The sequence below is a fragment of the Sesamum indicum genome, linkage group LG8 (genome assembly GCF_000512975.1).
Source record: "Sesamum indicum cultivar Zhongzhi No. 13 linkage group LG8, S_indicum_v1.0, whole genome shotgun sequence".
NCBI classification, from domain to species: Eukaryota; Viridiplantae; Streptophyta; class Magnoliopsida; order Lamiales; family Pedaliaceae; genus Sesamum; species Sesamum indicum.
In genome coordinates this window covers 19,736,908-19,755,922 of record NC_026152.1, presented here as the reverse complement: position 1 = coordinate 19,755,922, position 19,015 = coordinate 19,736,908, and the positions used below count along the sequence as shown (strand labels likewise).

Genomic DNA, 19,015 nt, shown 5'->3' with positions numbered 1-19,015 from the left:
ATTACATTTACATGTATGCTTATGTAAAATTATACACATTAATTTATATTCGTAGTAACAAAAAATGTAATCCACCCTGTTCGGTTATTTTATAATTTTTAATTCTTTTATAAAATTAAAAAATATAATAAGAATAAAGTTGATAATTTTTATACATTCGTTCAAAAATTACATAATTTTTAAATATTTGTATAAATAATGGTAAATAAATTGTGATTAATTATCTCGATATATTAAATAATATTTCAATTCAACCAATACATCATATGACTAACAATAATAAATAAATTATAATAACTCATACAAAACGAGATAAATATTCAAGCATCTTGCGGGACTCGAACTTATTCATGGACCCGAACATTAATTTTAACCATAAAGATAAGTCATCATTCATAGTTTATATTTTTATATGTATTGAAATTTTTATTTTAAATTGTATTACATCTTTTATTTTATATTTGTTGTGTATATAAAGAATATATTATTTTATTTTAGTTAAAAAAATACATGTGACAAATCGCAATTTGAATAAAAAATATTTATTTATTTATTATTAATAAAAAATTAATTAACCCCATATATGAGGGGCATGGCACATGCTTTTAGTCAAGAAATTCTTATTTAAAATACCCCCTCTCTCTCTCATGGCCATGGCTGTCAGTATATCTCACCAACCCCGCTTTGTACTTCGCCGGAAATGGATACCCAACTAACTCACGACTTCCCACCTTTCTTCCGCGTCCTCACCACTGGTCGCATCCAAAGATACTTTGAGCATGATTTCATTCCCCCATCCACCGATCCCCATACCGGCGTTATCTCCAGAGACGTCGTCATCTCCCCTGGAAACAATGTCTCCGCCAGGATTTTCCTCCCCAAAACCATCACACCTGACACCAAATTGCCCGTCCTCATCTACATCCACGGAGGCGCTTTCTCAATTGAATCAGCTTTTCTCTTCAATGTACCGCAGCTACGCTGTTTTTGTTGATATCAATATTTTTCATCCAAATTCTAATGAAAAAAAGTTAGGTGTAAATGAAGAATTTTCAAAAAGAGTGTATATTGTATTTTTATAGGGTGCCTAATTATAATTAACATTTAGTTTTAGTTTCAACTCATGTGGATGGGTTGGAAGCAGTTCCTTATTGTTTGTGTAATATCTATAATTCATGCTATATATAAAGTGAGAGTATATTTTTGGTGTTTTATTTAATTTTGGTATGTAATTTATTTTTTAAAATTTTAAATTAATTAATTAATTAATTATTTCTTAACTCCTCTAGTTATCATGATTTTTTCATAACTATCATTTGATGGTTATTCTCTTCCATGCATTTTTTTTTGTAGTTTTCATGCATTATTTATTATCTTTATTTGTCAATTTTCTTTATAAATCAATATATTTATATTGATTTATTATCTTATTATAGATTTTTAAGTATTTTTTTAAACCATAAAAAGATAATAAATACAATTTATATAAATATTTTATTTTGAATCATTTTTAAAAAATATACATATACATAAATGTCCCACATTTATTAGTATATATTAAAGAAGAGCACTATTTTGATGTCTCTCTTTTCTAGTCTGTTATTTTTATTTTAGAATTTTTTTTTTATTTTCCATGTTCAAATAACTATTTCTCCCCACTTATTATTTCACTTATTCATATTTTTCTTATATATGAATTTTCTTTCATACATTTATTCTTTCTGTTTATTTATTCAAATAATAAATTATTAATTTAATAAAAATATTCTTGTATTTGTACACATATCGAGTATACATCTTTAGATAATAAAATTAGAATATATAAAATAATATATCCTGAATATTAATGACAAAAATAAAATAGGAAATAGTGGGTGATGCTGCATTGGTTGGTGTCAGTGTGAACGTCCAATAGAAATCTGGCGACGGTTGTTAAATACAGCCAAGTAGAAGGCTGCCATAATTTACAACTTACACATCCACTGATACTCTCTCCCAGACTTCATCCCTCATCACTCCAATGGCTACAAACAAGGACGAACTACTCCACGATTTCCCTCCACTACTGAGAGCATACAGAGATGGTCGAATTGAAAGGTTAATGGGCTTGGATTTTGTGCCTCCATCAGTTGATCCAGCGACACGGGTTCAATCCAAAGACGTCGAAATCGCGCCGGAGGTCAACCTGTCCGCTCGGATTTTCCTGCCTGCAAACGCTGACCCGAGCAAGAAAGTCCCACTTCTTCTCTACTTCCACGGCGGTGGCTTTATTGTTGAATCTGCCTTCTCTCCGTTGTATCATAAGCACCTCAATGTCTTGGTGGCGGAGGCTAATGTTGTGGCAGTATCAGTGAATTACAGATTGGCGCCGGAGCACCCTCTCCCGATTGCGTTTGAGGATTCTTGGCTTTCGCTCAAATGGGTTGCTTCTCAATCCACTGATGCGGGTCATGAGAAATGGATACGAGATTATGCTGATTTGAATCGCGTCTACTTGGGTGGAGACAGTGCTGGAGGTACCATAGCACACAACATAGCCATGCGGGTCGGGTCGGAGCAGTTGAACGGCATCAATTTACGTGGGATTTTCCTCAATTGCCCATTCTTTTGGGGGGGAAATCCAATTTTGAATGAAGAAAAGGACTTAATTTTTGCCAGGAGTTTTGCGGCTAAACTTTTGCTATATGCGTGCCCGAGCATTTCGGACTGTGACGAGCACTGGATAAATCCGGCTAAGGATAAAAAACTTGCGAGTTTAGGGTGTGGAAAGGTGCTGGTTTATGTTGCTGAAAAGGATGCATTGAAGGATAGAGGCTGGTATTACAAGGATTCGTTAACAGAGAGTGGGTGGAATGGAGATGTTGAGGTCGTGGAGGTTAAAGAAGAGGGCCATGTTTTCAGTGTGCTTTGCCCTGGCGGTGAGAATGGTTTGGCTATGCTGAAAAAAGTGGCTTCTTTTATCAATAAGTAGTCGTTTTTGGTCTTTGGTTTGCCCATCAAAAGTTCAGTAAATGCTCCGAGAAAAGGTTGCAATAATTTTAGTGTTCGATACATTCCATGTCGTTGTTGTATTCCTAAGTGTGGAAGACAAGTCAGATATTTGTTCTAATTTTCCATAGGAATTTAATAACATGGGTGACTTTTCCTGTCATAATATTTTATGCTACAATTATTGATGGTGGTTGTAGTTTGCAAGATTAGTTTTGTTTCTTGTCAGTTGTCATGGGGTCCGTCCACCCAATAGCCGTTTACCGGAGGGCACCTAACAGCAGCACATGAACCTCGGATTATCATATTGACCAGACTTCCTCAATCCCCAATCCAAGAATTGAAAATCCCTCATACTCAATTCCATTCTATGTATAACTAGCACCCTTCAATCTTCAATCCTCGTCTCAATCTTCAATGGCTGCAAACTCCAGTGAGGTGCTCCATGACTTCTTCCCCTTGCTGAGAGAATACAAAGATGGTCGAGTTGAAAGATTAGTCGGCAAAGACTTGGTTCCCGCATCAGTAGATCCAGAAACAGGGGTTCAAACCAAAGACGTTGTTATAGCACAGGAGATCAACCTTTCCGCCAGGCTTTACCTGCCCAAGAACGCTGCTCCGGGCAAGAAACTTCCCCTTCTTGTCTACTTCCATGGTGGTGGTTTCTTGGTGGAATCCGCATTCTCTGCAATGTACCAAAAGCACCTCAATTTGCTGGTCGCAGAGGCTAATTGTGTTGCCGTATCCGTCAACTATAGATTAGCCCCTGAGCATCCTCTCCCTGCTGCCTACGATGATTCTTGGCTCGCCCTCAAATGGGTTGCCTCTCAATCCACAGATGAGTGGATTAAAGATTATGCTGATCTCAATCGTGTTTACTTAGGCGGCGACAGCGCTGGTGGTACCATAGCACACCACGTAGCGATACGTGTGGGTGATAAAACGTTGGACGGCATCAGATTGAGCGGCGTTTTCCTCAACTGTCCATTCTTTTGCAGCAAAGATGCAATGGGGAAAGAAGAAACACATCCAGTTTTTTCAAAGAGTTATTTGGATAGACTTTGGCACTATGCATGTCCAAGCAGCACAGAAGGGTCCGATCATCCTTGGATTAATCCGACCATGGATCCAAAAATCTCGAGCTTCGGGTGTAAAAGGTTGCTGGTTTATGTTGCGGAGAAGGATGTCCTGAGGGAGAGGGGCTGGTGGTATAAGGATGCAATAAGCAAGAGTGGGTGGAATGGAGAAATTGAGGTGGTTGAAGTCAAAGGGGAGGATCATGTCTTCAGTGTAATTTCTCCAACTACTGAGAATGGCATTGCTATGCTCAAAAGGGTGGCTTCTTTCCTCAACCATGACTAGCTTATTTCATTTGCAGATTGGCAGATGACCTGTTTTTAGTAGCCCCGGTCTTGGTGAGGTGAGTGTCTGTTGGTTTACCGGGATTGCACCAATTATATTTTACGGGTCTTTGCCTAGTAGCTAGTATTGTCTATTTGTAATGTTTTTATGTTACAAAACATATTAATGTACTCGTTCAGACCTTGTGTGTTTCTTGCTAAGGTATGACATTGAGAATAAGGAGGTTGTCGTATGAAGAGAGAATACTGAACTCAACGAAAGCAAAAGAGAATAAATTCACAGCAGATGTTGTTGAGTTAGAATTAATTCCCCATTTGGCTCCTTGTGGCTGGCCCAATACAAATCCTGAAATCAAGTTGAGAAAAGTCAACCCCGATGCATCTAATGCAGTTAATGTTTTTACCCACAGCTCGCCCGCGTTACTACAATCATAATCAGGAGCAACCGAAACAACACCGACTCCTCGGTTCATGTTCATCCATACATCACACCGTTTTCTGTGCTATAAACCTCGGATTGCATGAATTTGCCCAGGATACAGGACAAAACTGCAAAACATCTTCCTCCAAACAGCCATGTCCACCAGCACTGCCTCTGTCTTCCTCGTTTTACTTCTTCACACATCGATTTCAGCAAACGACTCATCAGACATACTATACGACATCCCTCCCTTCATCAGAGTCTACACAAATGGTACAATCCAAAGATTCATAGGAACAAGGGTTGCTCCTCCGTTGACGGATCCGATCACTCGGGTCCAATCCAAGGACATTGTAATTCACCCGACAGTGAATGTAACTGCAAGACTGTATCTGCCTGGAAACGCCATTCCAGGCAAGAAAACCCCTCTTCTCGTCTATTTTCACGGCGGTGCTTTCTTCACCGAATCCGCTGCTTCTCCGCCTTACCACCGCCACTTGAACTCAGTCGTCGCGAGAGCTAACGTCGTCGCTGTGTCGGTTAATTACAGATTAGCCCCCGAAAACCCTCTACCCATTTGTTACGAAGATTCTTGGCTTGCACTAAAATGGGTATTTTCCCACTTCAAAGGGTACGGGAAGGAGCCGTGGATCAACAAGTATGTTGATTTTAGGCATGTGCATGTGGGGGGAGATAGTGCCGGGGCAAATATCGCACACAACATGGCTATCAGGGCCGGGTCGGATCATGAAACGGGTGGTGTTCTACTAGATGGGTTGTTTCTAAACTGCCCACATTTTTGGGGGGAGAAGCGGATCGGGAATGAGGATACTAGCAACATTCCAATCAAGAACATGATGGAGAGCATTTGGGTTCATGCGTACCCGAATTCGAGAGGTCTAGATGACCCGTTGTTGAACCCGGCTTCGGATCCGAATCTATCCCGGTTAGGGTGCAGGAAGGTGTTAGTTTATGTAGCTGGGAATGATATATTGAGGGGCAGAGGTTGGTATTACAAGCAAGCATTGAGGAAGAGTGGATGGAATGGAATAGTGAAAGTCGTGCAAGTACAAGGGGAGGAACACGATTTTGGTGTACGGTTTCCCGACACCCCAAACGCCCTACAAATGCTGCAAAATTTTGCTGCTTTTCTCCAATTGGATTAACGACTCATGTTAGAAATAAAAGTCTACCTCACAAATATTTATTTTATAATATTTTAATAAATAAGTCAACTATGTAACTTCCTGTTATTGGTTGTACATAGAATTGCGTAAAGAATTGTGTAGACAATTATGGTTGCTTGTGAGATAATCTTACATTCTCTCATTTAGTGAAATTTCTTTGTGCGTGTGTGACAATTTTTTTAGAGATATACTTAAGACAAATTTTAATTAAAACAAATTATATATATCACGCCAATTAAAATTATTATATTTTTTCTTACCCGACATATTTTATATATCATATTAATTATTATCATTATTGATGTGCATAAAAATAAATTGGCTCAAGGAGGTGTAAGCAATTTAAAAAGAAGAAATAAACGAGAAGCTCGTAACATTTTAGAAGACCCAAGAGCACTTGATAGCCGGCCTTGGGGGCGTCCCCCAAGAAACAGATTGACCATGGGAGGAGGCTGAAGACATCCCCTACTCGGACCATAATCAAAACCCGACAAATAATCAGCCTAAAAGGCCCACACTCCCACATAGCATTCCAGTCTCCTACATGGTGTCTCATCACCCCTAAAGTTAGCATCCACATTGGACCACATCAGTTCTAGAAAGACCCCCCTGGCAACTAAGACAGCCCAGGAGAAGGGAGGTGCCTCCAAAACCCAAGACTCCTAAACCTTGAAGGGACTATCTGCAAAGTAGGAGTCCTCGCACGAAAGGAATCATCCCCTAAATTAATACGTGTTGTTGTGAGCAAATCAATTGAAGATAAGATCGAATCCCATCTTATCCCCACATATTTCGCTCCTTTTTGGGAGAATAAAGGTAGCCTGTAGAGAAGGATGCCCCCACTATATATACAGTTGCAGTCCTCCAACGGGGACACCCTCCAGAATGTGGAAAATTGCTCTCTATTCTTGCTTTAGCTATCGAATTGCACCCTAATCATAATTTCTTCTACAAATTCCTTAGTCATATCTCGATTTCTCATTATGATTTATTTTTACAATTATTTATTTTAAATTTGAGACTAACTTGGATATTGGAGTGCCAACGCCTTTATTACAGGTCCCTCCAAGATTTGTATTCGCTTTGATCCAAACTTTGAGTATAATTCATATCAATTGGACCCATATATTTTTTAAATGCATTAATTATATATTTATAACATATTTTAAAAAGGATCATTTAAGCTAAACTCATTTAAGATGAAATGAAATGAGATGACAAGCAGCCGTCACAGCCGAAGTTAGGCCAAACAACTTTATTGTTGAAAATTGTTTTAAAGGAAAATGAAAAAGGCTGGATAACTAAAATCATTTGGGACATTTTTTGTTCAATTATTTTCTCGTGGTACTTATTACATTTCAGGTGTGATAAAAAAATTCGTGTTATTTTATATTATAATATGTGGAAAGTAAAATGCTCGAAAAATTAATTTTGAGAAGGTTAAAATTTTGAAGTACTCCCAGAACATCCACAGCTTCATAGGGTCAAGAATGGTGGAATTCAGAAAAACAAGAAGTATTTACGTATTGGAGTTTTGTTCTATCTACAAGGATAATATTTTGGACTTACAACTCAAATTTTTTCTATAAACATCAAAGCTGATATCAATACAAAAAAAATCAATTGTTGGTATTTAGGGAATGGAGTTGGGCGTGGGGAATGTTGCAAATGCTAATTTCTTTCTTGGCTTTTCCCCATTTCTTCCGTAATTTCCATGTCAATTAATCTTACTTCAACTTTGTTACAGTCAATATCAAGAAATAACTTAAATGGATTTTCAATAAGTTTTTTACACTACTTAAATCAATTTTCCCCATTCCTTCTATAATATTTGGTTGGTATAGGCATTCCTAATTTCATCACCTACTACTTAGAAGGACGGAAAGTCCTAACCTATATATGATTTATTCAAATTAAAAAAATAAATTACCTGATGAGTACATTATATAACTTATGTAGAGTTAGGAGAAGGAGCGCAGAAAGAAAAAGTTGGCTATAAAAAGAACAAAAAGAGCCTAGGAAGGAAGATTCTTGGGAGTACATTTATTGCAAAGTTAGATATATTGCCATCCCTATCCCTATCCCTATAATGCCTTCTATTACTTGATGGCCTATGTTTACAATACCCAAAAGGAATTACCTTTACTTGATCAAATTCAGAGTGTACCCTAAACATCCATTTCAAAGAAGCAAACAACATTTCTTCTTCTTCTTCTTATTTCGTTTTTTTAATCAACTTGAATATTTTAAGGGTAAGCTACAATAAGCTTTTCTAAAATTTAATACAATTATAATGTCAATACATCTTAATTTTAATGCTCGCCAAATAACTAGCCTAATTCTTTAATCTCCTTTAAGGATTCATTTATCTTTAGTGGTGACCGACCACAATACCCTTATTTATTATGAATTATAATTTTACTTATTTTCTAAATTTTTTTGATTTTTTTTATGGACTAATTTTTCCATCCACCTAGTCCGAATTTTTTGAAATATTTAATTTTTTTCAGGCCTCTAAGAAAAACACAATTACATCAAACATTAAGGGATATTTATAATTTTTCAAACGACAATGAGGGCATTCGTAATTATGCTAAATCTCAAGGACTTGTTGTAATTTACTCTATTTTCAAATATATAAGGGCCACAAAAGAATGCTCAAATGCCCCAAGATAACAGAAAATATAACAGTATGTCTGGTAAGAAGAGCTTCTCATACTTGTTACTCATTCTTCATTTCCTCACAACAACAGCTGCTGCGAGTTCCTCAGCCGTATTGTATGACATCTATCCCTTCATAAGAGTATACAAGGATGGTACAGTTAAAAGATTTATAGGAACAGAGGTTGTGCCTGCATCAGTCGATCCAACGACTGGGGTTCGTTCCAAAGACGTGGTGATCACTGCACCAGAACTTCATATCTCAGCCAGACTCTACCTCCCTAAATATGCGACTTCAACACATAAATTACCACTTCTAGTCTACTTCCATGGTGGTGCATTTTTCACAGAATCCGCCTTCTCTCCCCTGTACCACAATCACCTGAACTCAATTGTTGCAAAAGCTAATGTTGTCGCAGTGTCGGTTAATTACAGATTAGCCCCCGAACACCCTCTTCCTATTGGCTATCAAGATTCCTGGCATGCACTAAAATGGGTTTTTTCTCATTCCGATGGTAATGGAAACGAGACATGGCTAAAGAACTACGCTGATTTCATGCACGTATACTTAGGTGGAGACAGTGCTGGTGGTAACATTGCACACAACACAGCCATCCGGGCCGGGTTGGAGCATGAAATGGTCCATAGGGTTGTAATAGATGGGATGTTCTTGAATTGCCCACATTTCTGGGGGAAGACGCCTATTGGGAATGAAGCTAGTAAACCCAAAAGGGAAGCTCTGATGGAGAGTATTTGGATCCATGCATACCCGAATTCCACGGGGCTTGACGACCCGTTAGTGAATCCGGCCATGGATCCGAATCTATCGAAGCTAAGGTGCAAAAGGGTGTTGGTTTATGTTGCTGAAAAGGATATTTTGAGGGATAGGGGATGGTATTATGAGAAGGCATTGAGAAAGAGTAAGTGGGATGGAGTAGTGAAGGTTGTGGAGGTGAAGGGGGAGGATCATGACTTCAGTATAATTTTTCCAAACAGCAGAAAAGCTAAGATAGTGTTAAGACAGTTGGCTTCCTTTCTGAATCAAGGCAAAGTGCTGGATAGTTTTGCCGGGCATTTAACTGCAGTGCCCAGCAACTGAATAATAATGTAACTAAAGGAAAAATAGAATAGTTCTGTAAATTTCATATTTACTTAATGAAATGTTTTTCTTCTTATATTGCTTCTCTAAAAACGTTTTTGTTTGTTTATTAACTTTAAACACAAATAAAGCAAAAAGAAAGAAATTTATAATTTGATGGCAATTGTGTACAAAAGTAGTTTGGGTGTAACATCAGTCGTGTGGGGTTTTCTAATGAAAAATCAGATGTTTTTTTTTAACTTCAACGATAAAGGAGTAGGGGCTTTTTACGAAATAAACATTTGGGAGCGTATCTTCAATTGACTACAAAGTTGGACGTCCACTCCTTATGGGGTATCTACTTTAAAGTCTAGACACAGATTTATGTATCTACAAGTTATTTGCTTTTGAAAATTTTACTAAAACCCTTGAATCCGTCAAACTTAATATATATATATATATATATATATTATATTTATACACTAAATCTCCGGCTCAAAAAAAAATACTTTATGAGACAAGTTGATTAAGTGGCTTGGGATTAGAGGTGGTTTGGCGTATGATTAGGGCTTGACCAGTTCAGCTTAGATTTGTGTTATACTATGTTTTGCAGACATATTTTAAATGTATATATATATATATATATATTAGTACATACATATATACTATATAATTACTCACATGGATAACATAGACTAACATAAGAATGAAAATTACACATTCAACTCGCGGCTACTCTCCTTTGCTAATTTGCCCAATATCTACTTTTTGAACAAAAATGCTCGGCCACAAAAGGAGAAATCGGGTGGAGACTATATACACTGAAAGAAAGATATACAATACCTTCAGTTATTTGCACTAAATTCTTTAGCATTTACAGTGAGAACCTTGGTCTCAGCAAAGAACATTTCATGTTGCATCTTTTAATTCTTGCATCTTTATGTTGAGAACAATCTTTTTATCTCCAAAATCTTGTTCTAATTCTTCTTGTCCGCAACAAGTATTTCTGGAATCAAGAACAAGGCAAACCGGCTGGTCCAAAATCAATGTTCTCGGATTTGTTTTCATGATGTTAATTGTATGGTTTTACTTTCAATGTGAAAACTTAGATGGGAAGCTTTTCAATTTCAAAAGAGGATTATAGTCAATAATTACACTAACCCAAAGGTCGTTGTAATTAAGCATATATCACATATGGTAGTTCCCAGAAAGTGACAGTAAGCAAAAAATGGTTAAGCAAGCTGCAGAAAAGCATTGATTAAGAAATATAGTAGAGTCCGCACCTTCTAAAGCAGACAATATTTTTGCTGATATTCCGAGAATCATTCGACACTGGCTTACTCTTGAAACTTTCTTCAAACTTGTCGAAATTTGAACATAACATCTCTTGGGATGGAGGTCTTAAAAGCTTTTCTGGAACCTGCGGGGAAGTCCTACCCTCCTTGAAGTGCTCTGCTTCATTTAAGCAAGCAAATGGAAGAAACGATGTTTGTTTAAATAAAGATATAATTTTTCTACTACTGGAAATGAATAAATTAAAGAACTAGCTGACCATGGTTCACTACATCTGCACAAGCTTGTAAGTGCAGAAGGCTGACAGCTGCATCCACTGCACTAAAATGGTTTGCTCTCACTATGTAAACCTATTCAAGTAAGAAGGTAGGATTTGAAGTTGTCTAGAATGAAATAATTTGCTTTGTAAGGTGACTAGGACATTCTGGATCTCGCACAAAGATAGAGAAGAAGTTTCCCCAACTTAATGCTGTCAATCAAAAAGAAGAAAACCACTGGAAGACTCCCATGACAGCTAATATCCTTCCATTCTCTACTTATATCTTGATCAACTTTAAGTGATCTGTTCATTCCAGCAAGACAGAGAGAAAACCAAAAAGTTCTTCTGTATCAATGCTAAGTTAGAAATGCTCACTGCCTAGAAGATCAAGAGCAGCAATGAATTTATTTATTCTTGAGACCTCACATTTGGATTTCTTCTATGGGCTCAAGCGCAAATTATTGATTTTTGCTTCATATTATCATATGCTAAAATTAGCATTTAGCTTTGATATGCTTTCTCTTTGTATCTAATCTGTGTTGTGAGTCACTTGGTTTTAAGTCCTTTCCTTATCTAGGTCTGACTTGTCCTTATCAAAAAGAAAAGTTTCACAAAATTCAACGCATTACCTTCATTTTGCATACTCCTACAAGATGAAAAACCAATATGTCACCTTCTTCTAAATTATGTGAAATCGAAAATCCCCGCCATCCAGCACTAAGTCCTCTCCTCTCAGGCAGGTATTTTGTGTAGTATTCTTTATTGCTCTCATCTACTAAAGTAATCTTTATGTCACAACTTGGCAAATGCAACTTGCAGAATAACTTTGGAAGTGACTGCCAAAAGAAGATTTAGCACAGGATATAATCAAACTTGCCCAACTTCAAGTAACAACATTTGAACTTGGAATAGTATTCACTTGTACCAGCCAGAAGCCTCCTGTGACATTAGATCGAATCATTGGTTTGACAAAGCTGGGAAACTGTGTAGCGAGATTTGCCTGAATCTCTTCTGCCCGCTCCATAACTGATGATGTAATCTCAACTTGGAAATGAAGATTATTCTTTGTTGTCCTTATCCGTCTGCAGCTTTAGCAGTATAACAGAAGCACATGTGCTGGGAAATAAATAAATCTTGGCAAATGAATTGATGACGAAATAGAAGTACACAGTTTGATGCTAACCTTCTTGCTTCACCGGTCGTGTCATGACTATCCTGTTTAGCACAAATCATGTAGTTCAGTTTCAAGAAAAATTATATAGCATAACTCAATCACAATACACTGGAAAGATTCCAGCCTCTAAGGTGCTGACATCTTTACACGAAAAAAGTAGAGTTTAAAACTGATCTATTACAGGAAAACCATCACCACAGTCACTCACTGGCGATGCCAGACATGACCATCAAACTAAATTGCCATGAATGACCAACAAATTTTCTTAGATAAACTTTTAATATCGAAGGATCGTGAATGCACAACGTCCCCAATCATGCATGATGCACCCAGGAAATTCCTCCAGAAAGAGAACAATCTTATACAATATCGGAGAACCTAGCTGCTACTTCATGCATATAACCGTCTTCTAGTATGATAGACTCCTCATTCAAAGAAAAAGTATCTTCGGACTGTCTATATCATCATCTTATAATGGTAAATGCATGCCTTAATACTGAGGGAATAGAGAAAACATTACTAATCAAGAAAAAGGTTCCAATGAATTTCTGAGGCAATGCTTATATCTATTGATCCCAAGATCTACCTAAGGGTAGCAGGCTGCAGGCGTAGTATAAAAAGAGAGGATCTCTTATACACCCCAAAAAGCTCAAGCATAAATGCCTGGTTGTAACCCTCTAATCCACATGCCATACAAGCAAACAAAGTACGTACAAAATCTTACTCGCTTCCGGGTATGCATTTCCTTGATTTCCATGAAGTCTTTCATAATCATAAATGGCTTCCTCCTCTTTCGCTGCCATATTGATAAACGGTTGTTAAAAACCACAGCATAACATCAGCACGCATTAAAAAGACGATGAGAAAGACAGGAGAGCAATCAATAAGAGGGAATAAACAAAAAAAAAAAAAAAAAAAAATGGAAGGAAACATTGGGGTTAAAAAGAGGGAAAAAAAAAAAAAAAAAAAAAAAAAAAATTGGAAGGAAACATTGGGGTTACGATCAGAAACATAGGCAACCAAACAATCATTACGTTCTTCGTCCATGAATTACGAAAGGATTCTTGGGAGTTTAGGGATTAAAAAAAGGCGGATCTGGGTGCTTTCAATAAGGAAACCGTCGGAAGCGGGAGAGGGAGAGGGAGAGAGAGGCAGCTTTGATTGCTATAGGTTGGCAGCAAGTGGTACAAGATGAGGTGCTGTGCGTATCTGCTGACTGTTCGATTGAAAGTTGCTAATTTGGTATTAATTTATTTGAACAGACCCCATTATTTGGAACTTTGATCACATAATAGCATTCTCCCCCTCCCCCCAACCTCATCTAACCATTAAAATTAGGACCCTCCTTTTCAAAATCATACTTCAAAAGCTAAACTAAACAAAACTTATTTCTCAATGATTATTTAACAAAAAAACAGAAAGAAACTGTATAGAGTTATACGAGCTGCATTTGACTTGATGAATTTTCATCAATATTAAATAAAACATAGTTAAAAAATCTACTGTTAAGGAGATAACTGATGAAATTCATCAAAAAAGGAAATAGATTGACTGGTAGTAATTTTCCTACCATATAGAACTATTACGTTTCATCATATTTTCAGACTCATGCAAGAAAGTTATTATTTTAACCAATCTATATTGTTATTTGTCCACAGAACTGTATTCTGTGGACGAAGGATAATTCAACAGAACAAGAAAAAGGTTCTGGACATAACATCCAATCAACAAAACAAAAGGTCGTAAACTTTTATTTTTACTTATTACCAAAGCATTTTACAGCTGTTGGATTTGTATATATTAACATATACAAATCTGCCAGTATATATACAACATTCTAAGCAAAGAGAATATGGAGATAACTTTCTCGACCTGTTCCTATTATTCGCCAGACGTCATCCCGTTATCAGCACAACTGAGATCAGCAAGGTAGCGAGTGATTTCACAGGTAAGGAGGCGCTTAATGTACTACAGGGCTATCTTTACATATGAACTCTGTGTTCCTCATTTCGATCTGCTTTAAGTACCATACATTTCGTGGCATCAGCGCAAGAGTTGCAGTAAACTATGTTATCTGCAACTCCATGAAAATCACGTGGCGTGTGGTTGGAGGCCATTATCCTCCACCCCTCTCAGGATTTCAGTAGACAAATTTCCAGCTTAGTTTTGTGCAGATTCACTCTGCAAATGATATGCTACTTAAATCCAAGAATCTGAAAGTGAACCCCACATCAGATACCTCAAAAACTCTCATAATCTTGATCTGTGTTTAATGCCACCAAAAGGGGACCTCCTACGCACAGAAGCAAATGGCTCTCCGTTCAAGGAACCTGAGAATTTAATGTCCCAACCTTCAACGTTCTTTGGAACACATACGTCAAAAAGTATTTGGCCAAGAACACTATTTGCGCTCATACAAGGGCTTGGACGATGGGGTGACCTCTCTTTGCGGTCCTCTGGTACAGACCCAAACTCTTTTCTGTCTTGATACTCCGATGAACTTGGCAGGAAGAAGTGGTCATTTGGCCCAACTGCAACCCTTCTGAAGCTCTGATTTGAGTGGACTGCTGCATTCTGGAGGTCACATATCAGTTCAGATATTTCGTCATGCATATCATCCATACGAGACTTTTTCTCTAGTTTCTGAATTTTCTCAGAGAAAATCGACACTGCCTGCTGAAGCAACTCAGTTATAGCAGTCATATACTGTATTGATTGATGTTTGTAATGACCTGTCGCAGGCACACAAAATGAGTGAGTTTTGACTCCATGACAAACTTAAAGAGTGAAGATAACTTTCAGGATGTGAGGAACAACATAGGCTACTAAGCAATTACTAAATGGAGAAAGGGGACATGCTTCATTCATTAATAGTGATGGTAATTTCAAAAACATACATCGAAAATGATCAGCAAGTTGGAAGATGTTTCTTCCGTCCATCCAACCTCATACTAAGTAGTTTCCTAATCAATGCAGGCAATAGAGTTGTATAGCATGAGGAGGATATTAAGGGATGCACTACTAGCAGAGGGAAGGAAAAAGAACAGAACAGCTCAATACACCTATCTACTGCCAACTGTGTTCTTGGTGAAGTGAGTCAAGTGACTAGCCTGGAAAAACTTGAGCTGTCAAATACAAAATGGGTACCATCAACTCAAGCTAAAACTGAAACTAACCTAGATGGGCAGTGGTACTCCACTTCACAACTTTGACATTACCCCCCAATTCCCGTATACGCTGGGCAAAGTTACACAGAGTTGAAACTGGAGCAACATCATCGTTTTCTGAGCATAAAATGAGAAAGGGGGCACGCAAACCCTACACATAACAAGAGAAAAGGAGTAAGAGGGTCAAAAAGACAACAGAGAGATCTAATATAACTTGCAAAACCACAGACCATTGAAGAAACAAAAGAAAAGACAATATAATTTGCATAACCACAGACCACTTTGATACTTACAATTGAGGAATAAAGTGTTCGCCAGTAATCTGCACGTTGAGATCCAAACCTGGTGATAAATAGAGCATCCAAGCTTGACGTAACACCTTTTGCAAATAATGATACTAGCTTAGCTGAACCAGGAACTTTGAGTATGGAGGGATGTAAAGCAAACCGAGCACCCAAGTCAGTAGTAAATTCTACAGGATCAGAATCATAGATCTGGCCTGAGATGCAGCTTGCGACCAATCTACTGTCCTCCTTCAGGTAACAACAAAGAAGTCATGAATAAAGTTTGCTTATTCACCACAAACAATTGATTATTTGAAGTCCAAGGACAAGATCTACCAGACTAAGCTCCACTTCAGAACATCCTTCAATAATCTGCATCAAGAACAGGTTAAGCAACTCAATTAACAGACCAGTCCAAGGCTTAGTTGGAACAAATGCATGACAACCACAAAGAAATGATTTCTAGGAATGTAAAACATGGAAAAGTACCAACATATATAACCTAGTAGAATCTTAATGTTCAGCATCATGGAAATCTCAACTCATGTATATACCTGGAGAACCTTATACATACAAGCTTTACAACCACCAGAAAAGGCTGCAAAAACTACAGGCGATGGTCCACATCTAAGCTCCTACATATGCAAATAAGTAAATAAATAAATAATACTCCGTTAAGAATAATGAAACGTGCAACAGAATACTGATAAACAAAATGTATCCAAGTAACCAGAAAGGTTTACGAACTGTCATGATATTAGTATATGCATGGTAATGTGGTCAATATCACCAGCGAAATCTTCTTATAGGGTCATACTGTAAAAGCCAACAGCGCTTTGGAAAACCCAAAAGAAGGGGATATAAGTTCAGCTTTATTATTCACAGTTCCTTAAGCACACAAGATTGCTGAAGAAACGTGATTAAAGAAATCTTCATCATCAATTTGCCAATGTTTTTGGACACAACAGGCATTTGCAAATAAGACGTACCTTGACAAGCTCATTAAGGACAGAAAATGCCAGTGTTGTAGCTCTCTCTGGAATGAATCTGCAGAAAAGTAGCTCATCAACTATTCATACTCATCTAAAGAAACATGTCCAAAGCAAGTGCAGGTCATAAATTACAGAAGACAAATGCCAGTGTATGTTTGTTGATATCAGGAGAATCGTAGCTCTACACGACTGGTTCGTGTAGCTCTGAAAGTTTTTATGGATTTCAATGTCATGATACTAGCATATCAAGCTAATAAAGCATTAGTAATTCAGAAGTAATGGCTAAAGCAAAAGCCAACTTGAATGGATTACTTAGACAGTCTATCCACTATAACCATGTCAATTTTTTTGCAATCTTGAAATAACCGCAATTTATTTCTCTATTTCACAATCACCGCGCCGAAACTCTAATGCTCAGAACTCTGACTCTTATGTGGACCACAATAACGCACTATGCACTCTTTTCTTCAATATAGAAACCTTGGACGCTTCAACTCGTCAGAAAATGGGTGATTTCTTCTACAATCGAGATATACACCTTCAAGCTTCTCAATCTTCCCAGACCAACACAGATACAAAATGCAGGGCACAATAGCAGAATCCGAAAATGACTTAACAAGCTACAATTTCAGACAGACTCTTAACTCACAGAAACATCTAATCCAAAACCGTCAACCACGAAGCCTCTAAGACAAACGCGATCACGAGCAAACAAGAAAGGATAAGAGCGTACGGATTCAGATAATCGGAGCGGCAAACAAGAGAATTCCATCCGAGATAAGAGTAGAGACCGATGAAATCTTTCAATTGAACATCGCTGACCGAAACCCAGGCGAAAACCACGACTATTCCCTTGGCTTTGAATTCTTCTCCAGGATTCCGCACCCAATAAAATCTCCCCCCGCTGCTCATCGTCGCCAGAGCTCAAAGTTGTCGAACTGGTTCAACTGCAAGTTTTGAAATTATTGGAGGAAAATGAGGATTTGGTAGACGTACAGTTGGATGAAGGGGTGAGGGAATAGGAAGATGGAGCGAGAAAATGATTGCGCGCTTGGTGGTGGATCGCCGAGTGGGATTGCATCAATGCCAGCTCAGACGATAGGCGGCGCATTTTAGGGATATCTCACGACTATCCTGCGCCACATCCGGTGTGGGCCACAGCACGGTGCCGTATTATCCATCTCAGGCTAAGTCTTCCCACCTGTTATTGGGCTTTACGAAAATCAGCCCAAATTTACATATCATTAAATCATCATTAAGCCGTTCGGAGTGGGCTTTGCTCTTCATTTTTATAATTGGCCCATTGTTTATAAAGCCCATAAGCTCTTCTTGTTCTTGCCAACCCATTTTCAGGCCCAATTATATCAGTAATTTCTTACCCATTTGAAAATATAGAATACACTATTTTCTTTTTTTTTTAAAAAAAAAAAAGAAAAGAAAAAGGATCGCAGGTCCCTCAACTCCCCCAAAATTCCAACCCATGGCCTATTTTCATAGAAAATGAGGTGTCACCGTTAGATCACTTAATCAGAACTATATTAGAACATATGTATTACTTTCAAGATCAACTATGAATACTTTAATAATAAAAGAGATATTTGTGTCAGGAATCAAATAAAACTTCAAACATCCCAATTAAATGAATCATAAATCAGTTTACAAAGAGTAAACACACATAACTAAATAATAAATGAAAAAGAATAGAAAAAGGTGAAGCACATAACAATATTGAGAGATGAGTAAAAGTGTAAAGGGAAAAGCAAATATTACAGGATGAAGTAGAGGTTAGTTATTAGATTAATGGTTGAAAAATGCACAGAAATCAAAGAGCCTAGAAAAAGGGTGTAAATTGGAGGGGTGGGGGAGCAATGCATCATCATAATCAGGGATCCGAGTGTGAGAGAGTTGGGCATAGAAAGAAAAGAAAAAGTGAAACGGTGGTGAAATCAAGGAGAGAGGACCAAACGTCCTTGGGAAGGGGCCGTCTTCCATATTCCTCATTTTTTACTAATTAACTACTTGCAACATTCTTTCTTTCTTCTTCCTCTCTTAATTAATTTTTTTCACTTTAAAATAATTAATTCTGCATCAGATCCAAAGCACATGGAACTCAGTTGACGACCACTCCACCGCCACGTGCACATCCACAC

General features: G+C 37.6%; 6 protein-coding genes across 14 annotated transcripts; 4 read left to right on the top strand and 2 right to left on the bottom strand.

Annotated features, from left to right (window-relative positions):
• Positions 583–13,799, bottom strand: LOC105169890 (B3 domain-containing protein At5g42700-like). Of its 8 annotated transcripts, none has more exons than XM_020696412.1 (8): positions 13,424–13,793; positions 13,147–13,218; positions 12,432–12,463; positions 12,174–12,336; positions 11,878–12,084; positions 11,249–11,339; positions 10,980–11,151; positions 583–981 (listed from the first exon to the last, which is right to left on the bottom strand). In XM_020696412.1, the coding sequence occupies exons 1-8, from the start codon at positions 13,451–13,453 to the stop codon at positions 963–965; spliced, it is 786 nt and encodes a 261-aa protein (XP_020552071.1). In that variant the 5' UTR covers positions 13,454–13,793; the 3' UTR covers positions 583–962. The 8 variants fall into 8 exon arrangements, with proteins under 8 accessions (XP_020552071.1, XP_020552068.1, XP_020552070.1 ...); XM_020696409.1 differs by lacking the exon at positions 583–981 and adding an exon at positions 10,386–10,702 and having other exon boundaries at positions 12,174–12,330; positions 13,424–13,799; XM_020696411.1 differs by lacking the exon at positions 583–981 and adding an exon at positions 10,386–10,702 and having other exon boundaries at positions 12,174–12,330; positions 13,457–13,797.
• Positions 1,977–3,151, top strand: LOC105169564 (probable carboxylesterase 12). Its single transcript, XM_011089984.2, has one exon. It carries the CDS (start codon positions 2,021–2,023, stop codon positions 2,969–2,971), a length of 951 nt encoding a protein of 316 aa, XP_011088286.1. The 5' UTR covers positions 1,977–2,020; the 3' UTR covers positions 2,972–3,151.
• LOC105169561 (2-hydroxyisoflavanone dehydratase) lies at positions 3,231–4,541 on the top strand. Its single transcript, XM_011089982.2, has one exon. It carries the CDS (start codon positions 3,406–3,408, stop codon positions 4,348–4,350), a length of 945 nt encoding a protein of 314 aa, XP_011088284.1. The 5' UTR covers positions 3,231–3,405; the 3' UTR covers positions 4,351–4,541.
• Positions 4,736–6,038, top strand: LOC105169562 (probable carboxylesterase 12). Its single transcript, XM_011089983.2, has one exon. It carries the CDS (start codon positions 4,926–4,928, stop codon positions 5,934–5,936), a length of 1,011 nt encoding a protein of 336 aa, XP_011088285.1. The 5' UTR covers positions 4,736–4,925; the 3' UTR covers positions 5,937–6,038.
• Positions 8,575–9,793, top strand: LOC105169560 (2-hydroxyisoflavanone dehydratase). The gene has a single exon (XM_011089981.2). The coding sequence runs from the start codon at positions 8,620–8,622 to the stop codon at positions 9,715–9,717; it is 1,098 nt and encodes a 365-aa protein (XP_011088283.1). The 5' UTR covers positions 8,575–8,619; the 3' UTR covers positions 9,718–9,793.
• Positions 14,161–17,964, bottom strand: LOC105169559. 2 transcript variants are annotated; one of them, XM_011089980.2, is made up of 7 exons: positions 17,599–17,963; positions 16,863–16,920; positions 16,428–16,508; positions 16,210–16,245; positions 15,883–16,122; positions 15,599–15,740; positions 14,161–15,154 (listed from the first exon to the last, which is right to left on the bottom strand). In XM_011089980.2, exons 1-7 carry the CDS (start codon positions 17,775–17,777, stop codon positions 14,673–14,675), a joined length of 1,218 nt encoding a protein of 405 aa, XP_011088282.1. In that variant the 5' UTR covers positions 17,778–17,963; the 3' UTR covers positions 14,161–14,672. The 2 variants fall into 2 exon arrangements, with proteins under 2 accessions (XP_011088282.1, XP_020552017.1); XM_020696358.1 differs by lacking the exon at positions 16,428–16,508 and having other exon boundaries at positions 17,599–17,964.

Bases quoted from the DNA above. Each gene is read 5' to 3' on its own strand.
- LOC105169559 (XM_011089980.2), bottom strand. From the start codon at position 17,777: ATGAGCAGCGGGGGGAGATTTTATTGGGTGCGGAATCCTGGAGAAGAA. The intron at 16,246-16,427 runs GTATATACATGA...TTCTTGATGCAG, and splicing joins GTATGTATAAGGTTCTCCAG to ATTATTGAAGGATGTTCTGA. The intron at 15,155-15,598 runs GTTAGTTTCAGT...TGCCTGCGACAG, and splicing joins GAGTACCACTGCCCATCTAG to GTCATTACAAACATCAATCA.
- LOC105169561 (XM_011089982.2), top strand. From the start codon at position 3,406: ATGGCTGCAAACTCCAGTGAGGTGCTCCATGACTTCTTCCCCTTGCTG.
- LOC105169564 (XM_011089984.2), top strand. From the start codon at position 2,021: ATGGCTACAAACAAGGACGAACTACTCCACGATTTCCCTCCACTACTG.
- LOC105169560 (XM_011089981.2), top strand. From the start codon at position 8,620: ATGCCCCAAGATAACAGAAAATATAACAGTATGTCTGGTAAGAAGAGC.
- LOC105169890 (XM_020696407.1), bottom strand. From the start codon at position 13,453: ATGATTGTTTGGTTGCCTATGTTTCTGATC. The intron at 13,219-13,423 runs GTAACCCCAATG...TCAATATGGCAG, and splicing joins GGTTGCCTATGTTTCTGATC to CGAAAGAGGAGGAAGCCATT. The intron at 12,085-12,173 runs GTACAAGTGAAT...TTCTTTTGGCAG, and splicing joins TCACAGGAGGCTTCTGGCTG to TCACTTCCAAAGTTATTCTG.
- LOC105169562 (XM_011089983.2), top strand. From the start codon at position 4,926: ATGTCCACCAGCACTGCCTCTGTCTTCCTCGTTTTACTTCTTCACACA.